The sequence below is a fragment of the Ctenopharyngodon idella genome, chromosome 1 (genome assembly GCF_019924925.1).
Source record: "Ctenopharyngodon idella isolate HZGC_01 chromosome 1, HZGC01, whole genome shotgun sequence".
NCBI lineage: Eukaryota > Metazoa > Chordata > Actinopteri > Cypriniformes > Xenocyprididae > Ctenopharyngodon > Ctenopharyngodon idella.
The window spans coordinates 30,707,349-30,728,538 of record NC_067220.1 but is presented as its reverse complement, the minus strand read 5'-3'; the positions used below and the strand labels follow the sequence as shown (position 1 = coordinate 30,728,538).

At 37.4% G+C, this 21,190-nt stretch overlaps 1 protein-coding gene across 1 annotated transcript in view; it reads left to right on the top strand.

Annotated features, from left to right (window-relative positions):
• Nucleotides 1–629: 629 nt before the first annotated feature.
• Nucleotides 630–21,190, top strand: part of nr3c2 (nuclear receptor subfamily 3, group C, member 2) — an 86,107-nt gene continuing 65,546 nt past the window's right edge. Inside the window, exons 1-2 of the mRNA XM_051897936.1 lie at nucleotides 630–1,026; nucleotides 3,913–5,695. Of these exons, the coding sequence (XP_051753896.1) occupies nucleotides 3,933–5,695 (1,763 nt within the window). The 5' untranslated portion in view covers nucleotides 630–1,026; nucleotides 3,913–3,932. The remainder of the gene's footprint in view (nucleotides 1,027–3,912; nucleotides 5,696–21,190) is intronic.

Here is a 21,190-nt window from a genome sequence, read left to right as displayed (position 1 = left end):
TGCACATAAAGCAGATTAGTTGGTCATTCCTATGTGATCATTTTAAGCCTGAAAATCACACAAACCACTTCCAAAGGACAGTCACAAAGGACTTTCTCCAGTGAAATTACCTATCTTTCTGTTTATTTTAATTAAAAAATTCAGATAATTGCAGAACTTTAAGAGACCACTGGAGGATGACATGAGAGTAGGGGACCAAAACATTGTTATTTCTTGCATACACTTCCATCAATTTGTCATTTAATGCTTGATCAGTCCCAGTCCTGAGTCACACTACTCAGTGCTCCATTTCTGCACAAGACAACATTTTCAATTGCGCTTCTCTAAATCTGCACACGAAATGTTTCCCCCCTTAATTCTGCAACATGAAAAAATATATCTAAAAATACGTTTGGGATTGCAGTGCATGGTTTCATTAGATTAAATGATGATTAATCGATTTGGTTTTATATAGGCCTTACCACTGAATAGCATTTACCAAGTAAAGTCATGCACTTAAACGTTTGCACATCCATTTGTCCTAGATGCACAGGTTAGCGCCTGCGTAATCAAACTACCTTGCCCTACTTCTGGACTAAGAGCCGTATATACCTGAGCGCATTCATCGCCCCCTCCCACTCGAGCTCTCAATGCAGTAGGAGGGTCCATGTGCACACAATGACGTCGCTACGCAAGTCTGTCTGAGTCCTCCGCTGTTTTTATTAGTCTTCAGTTGGGCGCCTTCAACAACCTAGCAGCAATGTGCACGTAAACAGAAAACTGTCGACAGGAGGTTTCGGTGAATTCGCTGTCGACTGTTGTACGCGTACAGCGCGCTGTCGTTAAGGATCTCGCGTCATGCGCGCGGCAGTGTGCGGTGCGTTCAGCTGTCACAACTGAAACTAGTACATGCAAGCAGTCTCAACACTGGGAATACTTCTAAACACAACTTAACGACACTGTTTAGTGTCATTTTCTCCGTTTTGTCCATCGGATTATAGTGGCCAGCAGTAAAGATAACTGTCAAAATTGGATGTCATAACTACGGTAAGATGTCTTAATATTATTATCATCTCGCTGAAGAACAAACCAGTCCTGTATGTATGAACTACTCTAAAACTTGTCTAAAACTTGTAAATCCATGACAGGCGATGTTTAACTTGACAGGACCCCTGTGCTGTGCATGAAGTGCATTTCCACTTGAAATCGATGAAAAGAAACATGTAATTATGAAAAAAACAATAGGCCTATAATTACAATACTGTATGCTACATAGTAACAATAATACAGTTAACAATTTATCCTATACTAACATCCTTTGCATCAGATTATATGTTTGACGTTTTCTCGGCTAAACTAGACCACAGCCGACAGGATTTAAGTGAATACTTTTTTAACACATCATTACTGCTAACGCTTTATATCAAATATCAAATCAAGCCTGTATCAGTTATTATGATCTCATTAACATAATCTCCGTCGGTAAGTTCTTCATGGGATACCAGCTTGTAGCTATTATTTCGCGTAACGTTAGCATCATCTTATTTACTGTACGTGTGCTAAAGTACAGTGAATACAGAGTTGAGCGAAACTGAAGTCAGACAGATGGGGCACAGTAATTACCAGTGATGTTCTGGCTGGTTAGACATTGAGAACAGTGGCGAATAAGATGTATTCTTGTGAAAATGCATGCAAACATTCCTGCATACTTATTTAAGCATACTTTATTCGCGTGACGTCATGTGATGAATAAAGTGCATCGCAACGATATTTAGTCAGGAGTTCTTTTGCAAAAGAAACAACTGCGTCACATTCATCATTCTGGAGGTCGCTAGCTGTGCAGTGCAGCGTGAAATATCACGCATCCGAACTAACACGTAAAGTTTTTATAGGCTAAGCATAGAGCAAAGTTCGTAATTTTAATGTTATAAAGAATGTCGCAGCAGTTTTGTAGCTACAAAGCTTATAAATAAAGAGACTGACAGAGCGACGGGACCAATCCGTGAGTGGCGTGATAAACTCTTGGCGACAGTGTGTCTGCTTCTGTCCAATGGTTGCGCGCTTAAGCACGGTATCGTGGGAAGAAAGGCGATAGGGGAAAAAAAAAAACAAAACAAAACATAAACAACGAACTACGTCAAACGTTTAAAGCAACATTGTCCTTACAATATGTCTTTGCTTTTAAAAGTGCCTGATATGAACTAACTGTATCTCGCTAGAGAAGAGCTACTCATAACTGACTTTGTATGGATGGTGAAAAGTCTGTATGTAGCCTACTGTACATGAATGACAGTTTAAACTCACCGCGGCTCTATTACTTTGTGGTCGGCTTTGTATTCTACTCTTAGTGCTTGGAGCAACAAACACGTTTTTTGTTGCAATTTATCAGCCACTCTGATTTTGTTCAAGCCATTTTTATTAATATTTTAAAAAACTAAAACAACTCATTACAAATATGGGGGAAAAAAATATTAAATACACAATACATCGAAGCCTGACAGCTGTTGTCGCTTGTTTTAGGATTCAAACCAGTTCTTTTTACATTCACACCGTGTCTGTGTTGTAAGTCTCAGTCCACTGTTGCTTTTTTGGAGGCATGTTTAGGATGCCAGCATCAGGATGCATTACTTAAGGGGGCATTTGGAAATTCAGAAGGTGCACACATTTGTCATTTCACCAACTAAATGTAACACTGCTAAAATGTAGGCCTACTTGTGTTCGTTGCCATCTGAAGGACAAGGATTCACTTTGTTTGAAAACATACAGTACCAAATGTATAAAGATAATGAAGATAAATCATTTTTATACCATTCTACTTTTCTAGAAATACAAAAAGAAGCAAAAAAAAACCCATTTGAAATAATAATAATACAAATAATAATAACATACAGAAACAAAGAATTCAAGAAACAAAGAAGTTCTATATTAAACTATAAATACAAAAGATTAGGCTATCACCAATAATGAGACTGCCTGACTGTACATAGTGCCGTGAGCACAGTGAATAAGTGGTAGAGGTCTCAGGTTCACATCCAGAGTAAGCATAAATATAGCACTATATGTCAGTGGATGTATAGGAGGGGCAGAGGCACATTTTTATTAACTTGACCTGATCTGTATGGTGATATTATTATCATCCCTCCTACATTTTTGTCTTTTAGCAGGTAAAGGACCTTTTTTATGGTGCAGACAGATAGCAGTTGAAGTTAGAGGGGGCGGCAAAGTAAAGCACAGGGAAAGTTACCTGCTAGGTCACAATTCATATTCAATGAGAGGGGTGAGTGCATCCCATGAAACTACCTCGAATGCGGAACGTTGCATCTGATATCTGCAGAGACAGTGCCAAGATGCAACTGCTCAAAGCAAAGTGTTTCACAGCTAATTTACAGATTTACAAATTTTTAGTGGATTCACACAGCATGGTGGTGAAAACTTAGTAAAATGCATGGGAAATCTAAAATAATTTGGTCAAATAAAAACTTTTCAGGTTTTGGAGGATTGTGGTTGGGGTCGACCATGGACTGACAAAGAGGGCATGGCCCCCGCATTCAGGAAGAAGAAGGCAATTACATAAAGCAACAAAAGGTGGCCCATTTAAATCTGAGGATACAAACTGGTCCTTAAAAACAAAATAATGACTATATTAGGTGCGAAAAATAAAATAAATAAAGAAATGTGCCGTTTGACATTTTTAAAGCCCAATGAATCAAATAAATAAATTATACATTTCTTTGTAATCACAAAATGCAAAGATTTATTTATTAAAGTCGTATGTCTATAATATATTTTCCAAAAAAAATATTCAAATTAAACCAGTAATGATTCTGGTTTAATTTGGTTTGACAGTCAAACTAATGAGATTTATTTGTACTAATCAAAACATTGCCATTTTGACTGCAAGGTCTAAATGTCTCTAATTTATTGGTCCATTAGGTTTATCAAATGATCCAGGTATGGAGACTAAAAGATACCAAAGTTACTGCGAAGGGGCAACTGCAGAAAACAAATGGGCACAGATGCCAAACACCATGGAGTATTGCTGTTCTTCAGAAGAGAGTTTGACAAACAATGATGTGCTCATGGATATTGTTAACTCAAGCAATGCCCCTAGTGTGCCGCCTGTCTGCAAGGACAACAACTTTAAGACTACAGAGACAACAATGCTTAGAGTTAACCAGAATCAACCATTACCTTTTCCCTCCTTCAACAACTCCTTCCACAACCGCAAGTCAGAAACCGATTCAAAGGAGCTCTCCAAAACGGTTGCTGAGTCTATGGGCTTGTACATGAATGCTGCCAGGGAGGCAGACTTTGGCTTTTCCCAACATGGTACTGCGGGAGGGCAGGGTAGCCCGGGGAAACTGTATCCTCTTTGTGGGAAAACAATTGAAGACAGCCAGCCCAAAACAACTGGGAGCCCAAAGATGAAAGCTCCCCCAGCTTCATTCCCACCTGGGGCCCAACAACCCAATGGTGGCCCTCAGGAGTGTGCTGTGGTCTCTGCCGCAGCTCCCTCTGCACTGGCCACTGTTCTTTCTTGCAGCACTGATGGGTCTGGTCCCATGTCTAGCCCTACTGGACACAACATGGTGTCATCCACTACCAGCCCTACCTACTTTGACTCTGATTGTCCATCACTGGCTTCTGCCAGCACCAACTTGACCCAAGGTCACCACACCAGCCCCAACACCTCTAGCCCTGTAAAATCCAGCATGGTGGGGTCACCTCCACTGGCTAGTCCACTCAGTGTTATGAAGTCTCCGGTTTCCAGCCCTCATAGTATAGGTAGCGTGAGGTCACCGCTTTCCTGTAACACCAACATGAGATCATCCGTCTCAAGCCCAACAACAAATGGAGGCAATACCTCTAATATTAGACCATCCATCTCCAGTCCGCCCACTGTTGGCAGCATGGCCATGTCCAGTCCCAGGAACTCATCCAGGGGCTTCTCTGTCTCTAGCCCTCCCAGTGGATTGGGCTTAGTGCAAAATGACGTCAACAGCCCTGAGAGCCGAGAGCATGACTTCAAGGGATTTGAGTTCCCAAAGGTAGAGAATGTGGATGGGGAAATGTTTAACATCGGCTTGGATGCTATGGGACAGGCCAAATATATCAAAAATGAACCTGGCACTGATTACAGGAGTATGTGCCTAGGCAGCAACAAGAGCGCTATGCCGCATTCTCCGTTCGTAACTCACATTAAAACAGAGCCAAACAGAGAGGTGACTTGTTCGAACCTCCAGTTTGTTGATCCGCAGCACTCTCTGGGCTGCTTTCCTTCTGCAGAGACCACATACTTGTCTTTGAGGGATAATATTGACGAATATAGTCTTTCTGGGATTTTGGGACCTCCTGTTTCTTCTCTGAATGGCAACTATGAACCTGGTGTGTTTCCTAACAATGGCCTGCCCAAGGGGATTAAACAGGAAACCAATGATGGCAGCTATTACCAAGAGAATAATAATGTGCCCACGTCGGCTATTGTTGGCGTTAATTCAGGTGGACATTCATTTCATTACCAGATCGGAGCGCAAGGAACAATGTCGTTTTCACGCCACAATTTGAGAGACCAGACGAACCCCTTGTTGAATCTAATTTCTCCAGTTACTGGATTAATGGAGACGTGGAAAACTCGCCCAGGGCTGTCACAGGGGCCTCTCTCTGCCAGGGGGGATGGCTATCCAGGCCCAGTCTGCCTTACTGAAAACATGGAAAGGTAAGACACAAGCAGGGAGTTTTTATTAGTGTTTTGTAACAAGATGCTTTGAAATCTTTTGTACTGTTGTATTGTTCTTGAACATTAGATTAATCCTATTCCCCAAAACGAAAAAACATGAAACCATTTGAGAATTTAGCAAATGTTACAAACTATGTGACAATTTGCTAAAATTAGGCTAAATCAATTGCATTTGTCTGGGAGCTCCCAGTCAATATAATTAACTAACATACAAATGGCTTGCATTTGAAACTTCCTCTCTTTCCTAATGGGGAAGACTTGCCACTTTTGTGGTACACTTAAATTGAAGCTGACCAACATGTGGTCTCACCCCAACATTACAAGGAAAGTGTCCTACTAAGCTCAACTATAGGAGGGAAGCAAAGTTTCCTTCTTATCAGGCTTTTTTTTTTCTTTTTTTTTTTTTTTTTTTTTTTTTTGTAACTGGACATAAACATAACTTATTGTGTTGTTATCAGAAGGCCTTGGAAGATATTGTGCAGTGAAATATATCTTGTTATTGAGTCCAGTCATTATGCAGCAGCAGCATCATACATAATTAATGGTAGGTCAAGTACCTTTCACTGAGAAACAATGATAAACAAGCAGTTTTTATGAAAGGCTCTTAAACAAACAATGGGAGAGATCGAAGACAGAAAGTTGCTTAATTAATGATTTGAGACAAGATTGACTTTAAGCCAGTGCTTCAATACTCAATAAAAAATAAAGCAATTAAACCTCAACTGGAAATGTAGTCTACAATGAACATGAGGGTGAAACTTTGAAATTGAGATTGAGACCTTGTTCACTGTAGCCATTGCAATATGAACGCTGAATCAACCGCAACAGGCCTTAGGAAATACTCGCCAGTTACTGAAGTCCTAAATGTTTTCTTACCAGACTTTAAATTATCTGGTTGCATAATTTTTTTAATAAGCTTGCAAAGTGCAGGAAGCCCTAAACAATTTTATAAAGCATATCCCATCTGACAGGCAAAACTTTTATAAGAGTCAGATGTTTGCTGAGTTAACTGAGTGATGCATTAAACCCCCTTTTCAGAATGTGTTCATTTGATGCTATTCTGAGACAAGGCAATTACAGCTAGCCAAGCTCTAGCAGTATAGCTAATGATTTTCACCCCATCCCAGATGTCCTTTGAAACAGTCAGCCAAGCACTCATTCAAAATAATCTCTCTCTCTCTCTCTCTCTCTCTTTTTTATTTTTTTTATTTTACACCATGTTAATGATATCTGGAAATATATAATGCTAACTTGGCTAATGAGAAAACGTAAATATGTCAGTTGTCTATTGGTTGGTAGATTCTTGTCATGTATTTTTTAGCTAAAGAGCATAGTTGTAAGTCTAACTTGTATAATTCATTTAAACAGGTCATTTTTAAAAAAGTCTGTTTACTTAAGAGTGCAGATTCAAGCTGAGCTCACCACTGTAGCACCATCTATTATGGAGCAGTCCCTTCTGACTGGCTACTAGGCTGCAGTGAATTATTTAAGTTTATGATTTACATAGCATACGGTCTTAGTGCTATTTAATTGTTAATGCATGTGTACTCTTTAGATAGGAGGTTACGGGAGGTGTGGTTAAGCAAATGGATTATAATTTTTTTTTTTTTTTTGGTAACACTTTACAATAAAGTTTAATTAATACATTAGGTATGATGAACTAAAAAGAAAAACTTTTTTTTTTTTTTTTTTTTACAGCATTTCTTAATCTAGGTTAATGTTAATTTATACATTTGTTATAAATTCATGTTCATTTATGTTACATTCATAATATATAAATTTTAATGTAATAATTTTAATTAGTAACTTTAAACGTAAATATAAACAAAGATTAATGAATGTTGTATACTGTGTATTCTCCATTGTTGTTTTCCTGCTGTTCAGAAGTTGGTTAGAATTTTCAACACTGTAAAACATTTTCAGCTGTTAAACTTAGAAATGAAAGTTCACCTGCTGCCTTAAAAATGTGAGTTAACTAAACATAAGTTAACTGAACTTGAAGATAATCTTTGTTTCAACTCACAAATAGTCAAGACAATGCATTATTTTAAGTTTAAATTTTAACTTAAAGTAATGTGTTGTCTTGACTATTTTTGAGTTGAAACAAAGCTTATTTTCAAGTTGAGTTAACTCACATTTTTAAGGCAGCAGGTGAACTTACATTTCTAAGTTTAACCAGCTGAAAATGTTTTACAGTGAATCGTTTTGAAAGAAGACTCTCTAAAGCTGCATTTATTTAATAAAAAAATACAGTAAAAACAGTAATATTGTGAAATATTTGTACAATTTTAAATAACTTATTTTAATAATTACTTATTTGAACAGTTTATTTAAAGGGGTGGTTCATTGCGATTTCACTTTTTTAACTTTAGTTAGTGTGTGATGTTGCTGTTAGAGCATAAACAACATCTGCAAATTTACAACGCTCAAAGTTCAAAGCAAAGTGAGGTATTTTCTTTTAAAGAATTCTCTGTTTAAGGACTACAACAAACAGCTGGTAGGGATTACAACAAGCTTCTTCTCGGGTTGGTGACATCACTAACCCTAAAATTTACATAAACCCTGCCCACAGAACAAGCAACAAAGGGAGTGAGGCCATGTTATTGCAATACAATACTTAACACAAATGCAATAGCATGTCATAAAAGCAAGATGACAACATGACAAGTTATAACTGTAATTAAACTAAACTATACCTAAACTGTATCTTCATTCAGCATATATTCTCTGGCTCTGTAGGCATCTTACAACAGTTCCCACACGAGCGATTTATAGATTATCATGACAAAATATGCTAATCAATGACTTTAAGATAGTTAACTCCACATAAGCTACATAAATTCATTCAGAAACGCCCTGTTGCATTCTACATGTTGTCACATCTTCTTGAGCCTCTCCATCATTGTCCGACTTCGGTTTGAACATAAAAGGCTGAACAGTTTCTGACATTTTCAGTGAGTCTGAGGTAATTGGCGCTGCTAATAAGAGCTCTTGAAACTCCACCCTCTTCTTGTGAGCAGCAGCTTATTTGCATTTAAAGGGACACACACAAAAACTTTGCTGACCCTCAAAAAGTGACAAATTTAAAAAATGATATAAAAATATGATCTGTGGGGTATTTTGAGCTAAAACTTTACATACACACTCTGGGGACATCAGACCCCTTGAACTGTTATTTTCTTGATAGTATAAGTAATGTTGAAAAATGTGTCAACGTTAAGTGTAACTGGAACATGAATTTACATAAAAAAAATTTTTTAAAAATACAGTGAGGATTTTGCCTCCTTATTTCAGAACACTACTGCACGCCACTGATCAAGAGACACCCATTTTTATTTTTACCCAAAATCTTGACATAATTTGCCTTTGAGTATAGCAAAATTTTGATGTTTTTTCCCTCTTGCTCTCAATGGTTCCATGCTGTCACCAAGTTTAAATCAATAACTAACATACTGAGCAAACCATGAGTGAGTGACAGAGGTGAGAGGCGGGGGAAAGGCGCTGATCTGAAACCTACTTTTTCCATTTGTAACTGAAAGGTTAATATTCAGTATCTAGGGGGATGTCAGTCAGATAAGAGAAAGAAAGGACTACAAATATAGATAACTAGGTATGAAAGTTACAATGATACAGCAGTTTACTTTGAAGGCAACCTATATAGTGGGAGTCACATCGCTGCTGACAGGATCAAAGTCACCCTCATCCTAATGAGATCCAGCTTAGCCAGAATGTCAGAGTAGATGACAGTCAGAGGTGGGATGGCTCACTGCCACGTCGGCCCCAGCTGGCCCTCAACATCATACATTACGCCTGGTCAGTCAATATGTCTGTGTGTTTTTTCCACTCTTTCTCTCTGTTTTACTTTTATATTTTCTGCCTTTCTCTAATGTTTCTTTCTGTGTATTTTTGCCTCCTTCATAAGCCATTAGGTTCATCATAGGAGCCCGATGGTACTCACACAGATCTTTGATATCCACATTAACTATAATCCATTATCGAATCAATTACATGTTAAAAGATTTAAACTAAATAAATAAATAAATAAATAAGGCTGAAAGAGAATGTGAGAATATGACATAGGAAGAAAAATGGGGGTGGGGAGAGAGAAACGTTTGGTTCCTTCAAGCTGTGCATGGTTGTGTAAAGGAAATCTCTTCATGTCTTTGTTTTTTTTATTCCTACACTGTAAAAATGTGCTGCCAAAATGACAACCTGCAGTTATATGTTCGTTACAACTTTTTGAACCACTCTGAATTGAATTATTGATATTGACAGTCTAGATGAAACTGACATCTCATCAAATCAAGTAGAAATAACAATTATTGAGATATTAAATATTATAATGATGAAGACAACTACAATGTTGCTAGGCCTGTTAACCAGTAGAATGCATTTTATTAAATGTCGAGTGAAAGAATAAGCTGTTTGTTGTTTGAATACAATAAGGAAGATTGACAGTGATTATTAACAGAGAGGAATGGAAATCCCCTTTAACCAAAATGATGCAATTGAGTGATGCAGCATAGCATAGGGCAGCAGGTCACACCACTAGCAATGACATTTTCAGTGAATTTCAAGCTACACTTACTCAGAGCAGCAGAACAGAATGAGAAAAAGCCGTTCACACACACACACACACACACACACACACACACACACACACACATAATATATGTGTATAATAAATAAATATTTATATGAATAATATAAATATAAAATACATTAATAATAAACTGTGTACAATTGTTATTATTTACATTTATTTTTACTCTACAAAACATGCTCTAGCTTATTTAGGGCATTTGTTCCTGATTTATTAGATGCTGAGTGCAGAAATGCATGCATGTATTTTTATATGAAGTTATTTTCCTTCTGCAGTCAAGCTGAAATTAGGCTGAAACACAGACTCTATACAATATTGCATAGTCATTCAAATAAAGAAAACATAATTTACACTTATTAAATAACACATTGTCCATTACATTGTCCAGAAATATAGGCTTCTATTGAAAGAGCATGGTAAAACTGTAAAACCTTATAACGTGTATAGTTTTAAATATTGAAAATGTATGTTTAAATATTAAAATATAAGAAATAAAAAACCTTTCTACAGCGGAATTCTATATGGCCGGATTGAGTATGGCAGATGAAGCATGTTAAAGAAGCAGCAGTAAAGGAGGATCTTTGCTCTGGAGTTGGGCCAACACTTAATGTTCCTCCAGCAGATGAAAGGGCATATCCCTGTGAGAGCACTAATGAGCTCTTAATTGTATGTTCTTCTGCAAAATTACTGGCCACCATAGATTTGATAAATTTGGACGTGGCTGGATACTAATATACCAATTAAATCCCAACCTCACAAAAGCTTCCCCTCTGCATGATGGGCTGCTGACAGGGGCAACACCTCTGTTCGTTTGTGACGGGAAGCAGGAATAGAAAGAGGTGGGAAAAGAAAGTGGGAAGTTTGGGGAGTATAGACAGTTTCCTCTGGGTCCTGAGCCTGAGAGAAAAGTGTTGAAAACTATGTGCTGCTTATTTGGGAGTAATAAATGCCTGTGGCGATTAATGCTGCTTTGCAGTTGTACCTGTTGATTCAATCCCAAACCTTAAAAAAGTATTGTATAAGAAGTCATTATGTGTTCCACTGATTCCCAAGACATATCACTTCAGCCTCCTGTTTACTCCTTATTAAAGACTTTTAAAAAGGTGAATTTGTAGTGAATTTGGGATAGTTCACCCAAAACTGAAAATTCTGTGATCATTAACTCAACCTTATGACGTTCCAAACGGTTTGACTTTCTTTCTTCTGAGGAACAGAAAGATTTTTTGAGAAATATCCATACAACGGAAGTCACCACAAAACTGTTTGGTTACCATCATTCTTCAAAATATATATTTTTTTATGTATTCCGCAGAAACAGAAAGTGTTCGATCTCTGCTTTGCTGGAATTTAGGGTAGTGATGTTTGCAGACAGGGTTTCTTTTATTATATCCATCAACTATATTTCAAATTAAATATTAATCGCAATGTTTGATGTATTTTCAAATATTTAATACAAACAAGTTGTAAATAATTAATTATTTTCCCTTGTTGTTTCTGTTTTTCTAAATAATTGATGATTTTCATGTAGAAAATTAAGAGTTGTCTAATTACTTGAATTAATTTCCCTTATAATGTAGACAATGACAAACTAATAGTTGGGATGTTGAAAAGGATGTTAAAGTCTCTTGAAGACACAAGGTTTTTTTGCACTCTATTAAAAGTGCAGCTACAGTAGGCTTGGGATTCTGGGTCTGTAATGGCTGTCCTCATTTGAACTTCTTCCTCAAACGGCATTTGCTGACGCTGGGCCAGGTTTCTTCAAGGTAGTCATGGCATACCTACCCACATTACAACAGTACCAATCTTTCATGCTGATTAAAATCTCTATTATTTACAAGCATGTGACCAACTAACACTATAAATAATACAACAAATTCTTGAAAAAAAATTATGAAAGTAAGACATAAATCATCTGCATCTATCATCCTAAAGTGTCTATAAATTATTGTGTGGGGTTAGGGTTATATAGTCAGATGGGACATTATATTCAGAATGAATTTAATATGTCATATACTGCATTAAGTCAGTTCTGTATATATATATTATTATATATATAATAAAAATATGATCTGGGTTATAAATTCATACACATGATTGTTCTTCATAAGGATTCAGTAGAGAGTACAAATGAAATTTTCAAGCAGTGAGTTGAAAGCAGAGACCCAGACATCACAAACAATCCAAAGTGTTATTTGAATGCATTCTTTGATTCATTTGAATCAATAGCTCTGCATAGGCAGGTCATGTGACCTCTAATACTTCTCACGGAGAGTCACAACGCTGCTGTTTTCTGCTGTTAGCTGTGCATGACTGCACAAACAAAAGAGTAACTTGATCATTCACGTCAAATTGTAGGTTGCTTAAGTGTTGTGGGAAAGCTTCAGCATAGTCAAAAGTTTGTGGATGAAACCAGGTGAATCAGGCATGCATGTAGATTTGATTGATTGTTAAATTCGGCAGCCATTGATCAAAAAGTACTCTGACTTTTCTGCTTGAGCTGTTGACAAAATAGGTCAAGCTCAATTAAAAAGGGGAGAGCAAGAATACTGTCCAAATGCATTCTACCTTGCTACACTCGCACAGACCGACCACACCTTTAGTATGCTTGATAAATCTTTCAAAACGGTCAACACTGTGGCATCAGACGTGACCTAGAAAGCAAACTCAGATCCCCCCACCTCCCTCTGAACTCATTTGTGGGAAACAAACACAAGACCGTTGAGCTTTGTTGGGTCTTGAGTTGCGCCCAAAAAAAAAAAAGAAAAAAGAAAAGCCTTTTTGACGTGACTGGGCTATAAGGCATTGGGTCCACAAATAAACGTTGCATGCCCTGGAGACAGCCACTGACACACAGAACCAGCAGGTAAAAAGACACGGGAAGGTGTCAGATGGCACTTTATAGAAAAGACACTATATCAAGTGTACGCATCCACAGTGCAGTCTCAAATACAAGAGTAAACCTCAGCAGGAAGTTCAGTGGCTTCTATTACAGGAGAAGCAAAATGGTATGTTGGGTTAAATCAGCAACGTGTGAATCTTTGTTTCAGTGTTGACACCTTGTGGACAAACTAAATTATGGCAAAAACTATTTAAAGTGCATGTGCTAAGTGCCGTACATTGTTTGCTGCAGTTAGAATACGTTGCGTATGCCTACCCAAGTATACGCTTAAGAACCAAAGTAATATTCATGGTAATTTTGAACGCAAATTATAATAAAAATATATTCATATTTAGCATGACACGGGCCACACCTGTTGAGTACCCCTGACATAGCTGAAACTTTAGTTTAAAAGAATACAAAGACATTTTTATCGATCATAACTAATGCAGAAAAATAACGTAGACACTGGACAAAGATGTGTCGACCGCCTGCGTTCGCACACGCCATCAAATGGAGTATACTTTGAAAGGCTACGTCCTTAACTGTACGCATATGCTAGCATTTACGTAAAAAACGAAGTATACTTTGGGTTTTAGAGTAAAAACAAAAGCCACTTTTCCACCGTCGGGCCGAATGGTTCTTAGAATGGTAAGGAACAGCTCCAGTTGTGTTTCCACTGGAGCCTGGTACGGCACAGCACGATTACAAACCGTTCTTGGCCCGGAATTCTCGGCACGGTTGAATGAATGAAACGGTTACGCAATAAGAACCGTTCGGCCCAACGGTGGAAAAGCGGCTAAAGTAACTGAAACTATATATCTCACAAGTTGTCACAACTGCAATTTAAAGGGTTAGTTCACCCAAAAATGACAAATTCTGTCGTTAATTATTCACACTCATGTCGTTCCACATCCATAAGACCTTCGTTCATCTTCGGAACACAAATTAAGATATTTTTGATAAAATCCAATGGCTCAGTGAGGCCTGTATTGACAGCAAGTTAATTTACACTTTCAATGCCCAGAAAGGTACTAAAAACATATGTAAAACAGTTCATGTGACTACAGTGGTTCAACCTTAATGTTATGAAGCGACGAAAATACTTTTTGTGCGCCAAAAATACAAAATAACGACTTTATTCAACAATATCTAGTGATGGACAATTTCAACACACTGCTTCATGAAGCTTCGAAGTTTTACGAATTTTTTTTTTCGAATCAGTGGTTCGGAGCTTGAAAGTCACATGATTTCAGTAAACGAGGCTTCGTTACATCATAAGTGTTTCGAAATTTCAATGGTTCACGTGAATTTGGCAGTTTGATTCACGCTCCGGAACACTGATTAGGAACAATTGTGACTTTCATAGTACAACTAACTATATCTCGCAATTGCAAATTTATTTTTCATTCGGACTTTATTTCACATAATTGCAACTCGCTGTACATCTGACAATTGCAACTTTTTATTTCACAGTGTGACTTCATTGCTTATTTTAAACAATTGTGGCAATTTCCTGTAATGTAACTATTTCACAATTGCAAATTTATTTCTCATGATTATGACTTGATTTCACACAACTGCAGCTCGTACATCTCACTATTGCAACTTTATATCACTGTATATCTCACTATTGCACAGTGTGACTTATTCTTATTTTAAACCATTACTTTTTTTTCTTTTTTACTCAGAGGCAGAAAACGACTTTCATGCATTTTAGAATATCATGTTAAAGAAGTCAGGTAATGGTTAAAACAAATCTACATGGAGAGTGAACTAAGATGAATCACATGATTGTACAGGGTATGAAGTATGCCTCAGTATCTCAATAGGGACTTCTTTCTATGGCAATTATTTTGAACATAAGCACCTGTATTTTGAACCTCATACTCATGAGTGTATTTAAAGCCTGTGGCTATGTAGTGTTGTTTCTGAACACCTGATACAGCTTTGAGGCTGCCCGGGGCTGAGTATGCCAAACCCCCACATTTCACCACTGTACTCGGCCAAGTTCACATTCTGTTTACCGCCCGCCTTTGTTTCTACTGTCATCAGTAATTTAGGGACAAGCACTCTCTCTTTTATGTGAGATTTGTATTTGCCTAATCAGAGAGAGAGACGTGTGGCGGTTTGTTTTGTCTTAAGGAAATTAAACAGCCAGTCTCTTGTGCCATTGCAAACTGGAATGTTCTAGATGTAAATTCCTTGTTTGAAGAAAGAAAAGTAAGAGGATTGGTCATTACACTGCAGTTCAAAACTCCTGACCTGTCAGGGAGGAAAAGATTGTCTTTGATGGTAATACCCTTGCTTAGGACTACATCTTTATTATGAAATGGAGTATTTCATTCTTGTGTTACAATAAAGGAACATTTAATAAGCATTCCAATAAGAGATAGTTCACTCAAAAATGAATAACCTGTCATAATTTACTCATTGCCACGTTGTTTCAGATGTACAACTTTCTTCTGTGGAACATGAAAGAAGGTATTTTGAAGAATGTTTTTGTCCGTTTTTGTCAGTGGGGTTCAAAACAACATAGAGACCTATTAAAGGGTTAGTTCTCGTCCATAAACCACCACTTTCAAGGTCCAGAAAGGTACTAAAGACATTGTTAAAACAGTCCACGTGACTGCAGTGGTGCAACCTTAATTTTATGAAGCGACGAGCGACTTTTTGTGTGCAAAAACAAAACAAAAATAACGACTTTATTCAACAATCTCTTCTCTTTCCTGTCATTATCCTTACGTAGTTGACGCAGTAAGCACAGTGAAGGCTTCCGTGTTTACATCCGAATGCCGGTTCAGTATTGGCCAACGCTGACAGCAATATAACCACTGCGCGTTCTGATGTAGAACCTGGAAGCGCTGGACATAAACAGCGTATGAGAATGACACAGAAGAGAAGATATTGTTGAATAAAGTTGTTATTTTTGTTTTGTTTTTGCACACAAAAAGTATTCTCGTCGCCTCATAAAATTAAGGTTTAACCACTTTAGTCACGTCGACTGTTTTAACAATGTCTTTAGTACCTTTCTGGACTTGAAAGTGGTGATTATATTGCTTTCTATGGATGAGTCACATACCTATTGGATTTCATTCAAAATATCTTAATGTGTGTTCCAAAGATGAACGAAAGTCTTACGGGTGTGGAACGACATGAGGGTGAGTAATTAATGACAGAATTTTCATTTTTAGGTAAACTAACGCTTTAACTTTTATTGTATTGACAAGAGAGACATTACAAAAGAGAAAAGCTCAGAGGAATGTCAGTGGAAAAAGAAGGGTTATGATCAGGCAAGAGCTTTAGGACCTGCATTAATATTAGAAAAGCTTTCCAGCGCTGGAGAGACCTAAGTGGGAAGGCCTGAAAACGGACGCCGAGGTTGAGTTGTTTCTGCTCCATACGCAGTTAACATTGGTTTTAACATGTTTCACAGAACCAAGATATGCTGTTGTTGTAATGTTAGCTATTGTGACAGGACAGTTTTGAGTGTCATTGTTTGTCTGGAGCTGGTGTGCTGCTGGCGACTAACAACAAACTCTTGCTTATACTCTTGTGTGCTGTATGTTCATTTTTTTCTTCTTCTTTGTCATTCGCTTTATTTTTCATGAAGCATTATTTTGCTTCGCTTCAGCTATGATAAAGAGACATCCACTCTTGCATTGTTTTATTTTATTTTTGTTTTGTTCATTTTATTTTTTACTAATTGCTGTATCTATTTGGCTCATTCTTGCCAATAAAGCACTTTGAATTGCATTTATTTGTTTAGAAAAGTGCTATATAAATAAAATTTGCTTGCTTGCTTGCTTGCTTGTGCATTTTGGGGGTGGAACAATGAAGGGTGGGGTGTGTTTGTTTGAGTTCATTTCAGATATCAACAGTGTTTCTCAGAAATCCCTTACTGCATCTTTAATGCTTGCTTGATGCATCACTGAAGCACATATCTGATGATGTTGATGCTCAGATCCAGTACCATGATATGTTTTAATGTATCATGCAGTTACTTCAACCACAAAAATATGTGGAGATGCTTGTGAGGACCTAATATACAACAGTGTACAATCTACTATTTAAAAAAGGAAATCACTGCATCAGAAATGTCTGTCATACAATTATGAATGCTTGTAATGGGGAAGTTTTTACCACCCAGACTGCAGTAATGACCTAGATTTCCTACTTTTGTTCTGTAGAGTAATAGCATGGCCAATGGGGTAATTGTTGGGTCAAATCCCCACCAATGTTCATCAGCCAAACGATAAACGATTGGGCGGTTGAGGACAAAAAGTGCTGCTTTTACGGCAATTCACAGTGTCCAGCCTCCCCATTAACCCACTTTACTGATGTCACAAGTCATCTGAATAATGCTTTTTGTATTCCCACATCCAGCGTGTTCTACTCTCCTGTGCTTCGTTGCAAAGCCGTGTTTGGCAAAGCTAAAGTCTTTTGGGAAGTACAAGGAACTCTGTCCAAGTTCTTATTGACATGTTTCACATGCCTCAAGTGCTTCCTCCATTCCGATACCTAAAAAGCATGTGCCAGGTTCTGGGAATGTGTGTCAGGGTGCTTTATAAGCACTGACACCATTCTTCATGTCTGTTTGCCAGCACACATAGAGGAATGGTTGGGCTGGATCCATCTTTAATGTACAGTAGAAATAAACCGAGTCCAACGAATATGTGCATTACACAAATGTCCATAGATATACAAGAACACACACACACATGCTGGACACAGTTTTCCAAAGAAAAAAAAAAGTTATTATGTCGTTACAAACCTACAGGTGTATGACTTTTTCTTCTGTGGAGCACAAAAAAATATCCTGGCCATTCTTTTCAATATAATGAAATTGAATTATTATATGAAACTTCAAATCTTCTGAAGACATACAGTACGATACCTTTGTGTGAGGAAGAGATTGAAATTTAAGTCTGTTAACTATTGCAACCAGATCACTGATTTGATGGTGTTAATTAATCAGACATTGCTACTTTTTTCATACCAAAAATAGCTGGACTGAGGGCAAATGTCAAGATTTTCAGTAAATAATTTAAATTCTGGTTTGTTTGTCACTCAAAACTATTATATTGCTTTAGAAGACTTTGTATAATGTAGTTCATGAGTGATATGGACTAATTGTATGATACTTTTATTAGGTGCTTTTTTGAGCTTGATAAGCCCAGTCTTGACCCATTTTCATTATATTTAAAAGAGCTGCCAAGATATTTTTTCTTTCAAAAATTCCCCTTGTGTGTTACACAGAAGAAAGCAATATGGGCAGTGCAAGTAAATAATGACAGATTTTTTTCATGAAGTAATCCATACGACTCCATGGGGTTAATAAAGGCCTTCTGAAATGAAGTGATGTAAGAAAAATATCCATATTTAAAACTTTATAAATTCAAATAACTAGCTTCCGGCGGACGACCATGCGCATAATGCGCAAGTCAACTTGCACCAAATGAGTAATCCTCTGACGTGATGTATGACAGGAGTAGGATGTAGGAGTATTGTAGGCTTAGACGCCTCTCACTGTTCAAACAAATAGGGCTGTACAACAAATTTAAGCTCCTCTTCTCTTATATCGAAATCCTCTGAAATTTCTCTTTAAAACTTATCGTTTTAGACTTATAATCCGTGCCGGTGATTTGTTTTGCTCTATCCTCTGCGCCTCCGCGTTTGTCATTACATTGCGCATCAGGCCAAAGGATGTTCTTCCGCCACAAATCCACTTGCGCATTCTGCATACGGTCATCCGTCGGAAGCAAGTCATTTGAATTTATAAAGTTATAAATATGGATATTTTTCTTACAAAAATGCATCGCTTCGCTACAGAAGGCTTTTATTAACCCACTGGAGTCGTATGGATCACTTTTTTTTTATGGATGGATTTTTGAAGACAAAAGTACTTCATGGACCTTTTCCTAAAAAAGTTTCATCAATCAGAAAAAATGAACATGCTCTCTTTTCTCCAGATGCTCATAAACTATATTTCATATAGATGACAGAACACAGTTATTGAAGCAGAGTGATATTGCATCTCATTCAGTCTTTTGGCACATTTCAATATTTCTAAACCACTGGGATTCACAGTTGCAGGTTAATTCTCAAACAGCTTTGCACTATTTCATGTTAGATCTTCAGATAATATGCCATTTGTCTCTGCAAACCTCAGCTAGATAAACACGATCACATCCAGTCTTCTTGTTTTCTCTGCAGTGCTATAATGTTTATTAGATTTCACTTTGTGGTTGTATTAGACATGCACAAATCAAATTTGTGCATCCTCAGTGGGACACAAAACATTTTTTTTAACTGGGAAAGAGCAAAAAGAGAAGCAAAGCACTATGTGAATTATACTTTTTATCTCTGAGTTGGAGCAGCTGAGGTCTCAGGATCTAGGACCCTGTGTGTTACAGTAAAGAAGAAAAACAGAGACTATCTTCCTTGAGTATGGCACCATAAAATGTGATGCAGTATTAAGACTAAAGGTAAAAAAGATAATGAAAGTCACCTTACTAGCATGGGAGCTAAGAGCAGACATGCTGGGTCTAATCAAGTGCCTCTATCTTTGCACCTGAGGCTGTTTTTAATGACTTTAACTAACTTCCTTTGTAATGAGCCAGGAAAACAGACCATCGGCAATGACACACAGGCCTGAGAAGGGGTTTCATAGATAATCAGACTCACTCCACCTGCTATTAGTGGTTGTAGTGACAGGATGCCGCAAACAAAAATGTCTTGGAATTTGCCATGCCCTGCCTGAATGCTGAGTCACTAGATATCGGGGAGTCGGATTTCGCCCAAGGGTTGTACGCTGAGGAGTTTGGATCCCTCAGTCTCGATCCCCCCTGAGAATCATCAGCACTGGAAACGAGGGCATGTTGGAATCAGGCAGGAGGGGCTACGGTCCCTCGGGAGCCCTTAAAAATTCTCCTTAGCACTTTACGCTGAACTTGAGACATAATATTTGGTGTGCTGTTTAGGCATGATCTCTTCTCCTGCGATGTTAACTCTTTATGCTTGGTAAGCTTTTTTTTCCCCCCCTTCAGACATTTTCAGGACACAAAGTGTTTTTAAAACTGCAGTGAAAATAAGGTGATGTCTTGTTAACAATGTATACATTCAAAATTCTCATTGCACAATTTTGTTAATCAGTATTTTTGTCTTGTTTTTCAGTAAAAAATAATAAAAAAAATCTAATCTTACTTTAAGCAAGATAAATTTACTTGATTATCAAACCAGTGTAATAAGCTTTGCTTTCAGAGAATAAAGAAAATAATTATAAATAAATAAATTGAATGATATCAATATAATTTAAATAATAATAATACTTTTAATTATTTTTTAATAATTTATTTTTCCTATCACATTGGCATTTTTGGTCAATTCCTATGAATGATATGCTTGAATATGGTTACAGGTTGCAGATTTTTGGTGGCAACATTTAATCATCTTCTCACTGGGATGGTTGCTGCATGATGCTTGTGAAGTGATATTAATGCAGCACATTAAGGTAATTGGTCTGTACTTGAGAAAAGAGGAGAAGCATTTATTAGGGGTTTTCACTCTGCAGTCATTTCATTACTGCCAGTGTCCTGCACTGGTCGACCATGTAGGCCTATGAATGGGAACTAAGAGACAATGGATGGAACATATACACAGACACTTATGAGCTCTATAGTGTGTGTTTTATTTGCTGTATATGGTAGTGATGGTTATATGACATTGTGTGTTATCCTTTTTTTATTAGGATGGCAATATAAAATCAATGATCTGATTTACACTGTCATCGATGGCCAGAGGGAAATTTCCTTATTGCACCGAAGAGATGAATAACACCCTTGAAACCCTAAAAAATAAACTCATACCACTGAAAGATAGTTGATTTATAAGGCTTTGTGAAAGTAACCTTTCGCAACTGAGTGTAGAAAGCAGAAACAAAGAGCTGAGGGAGCAGTTTAGTTTAGCCTCGGCCAATGGATAAGTAAGATTT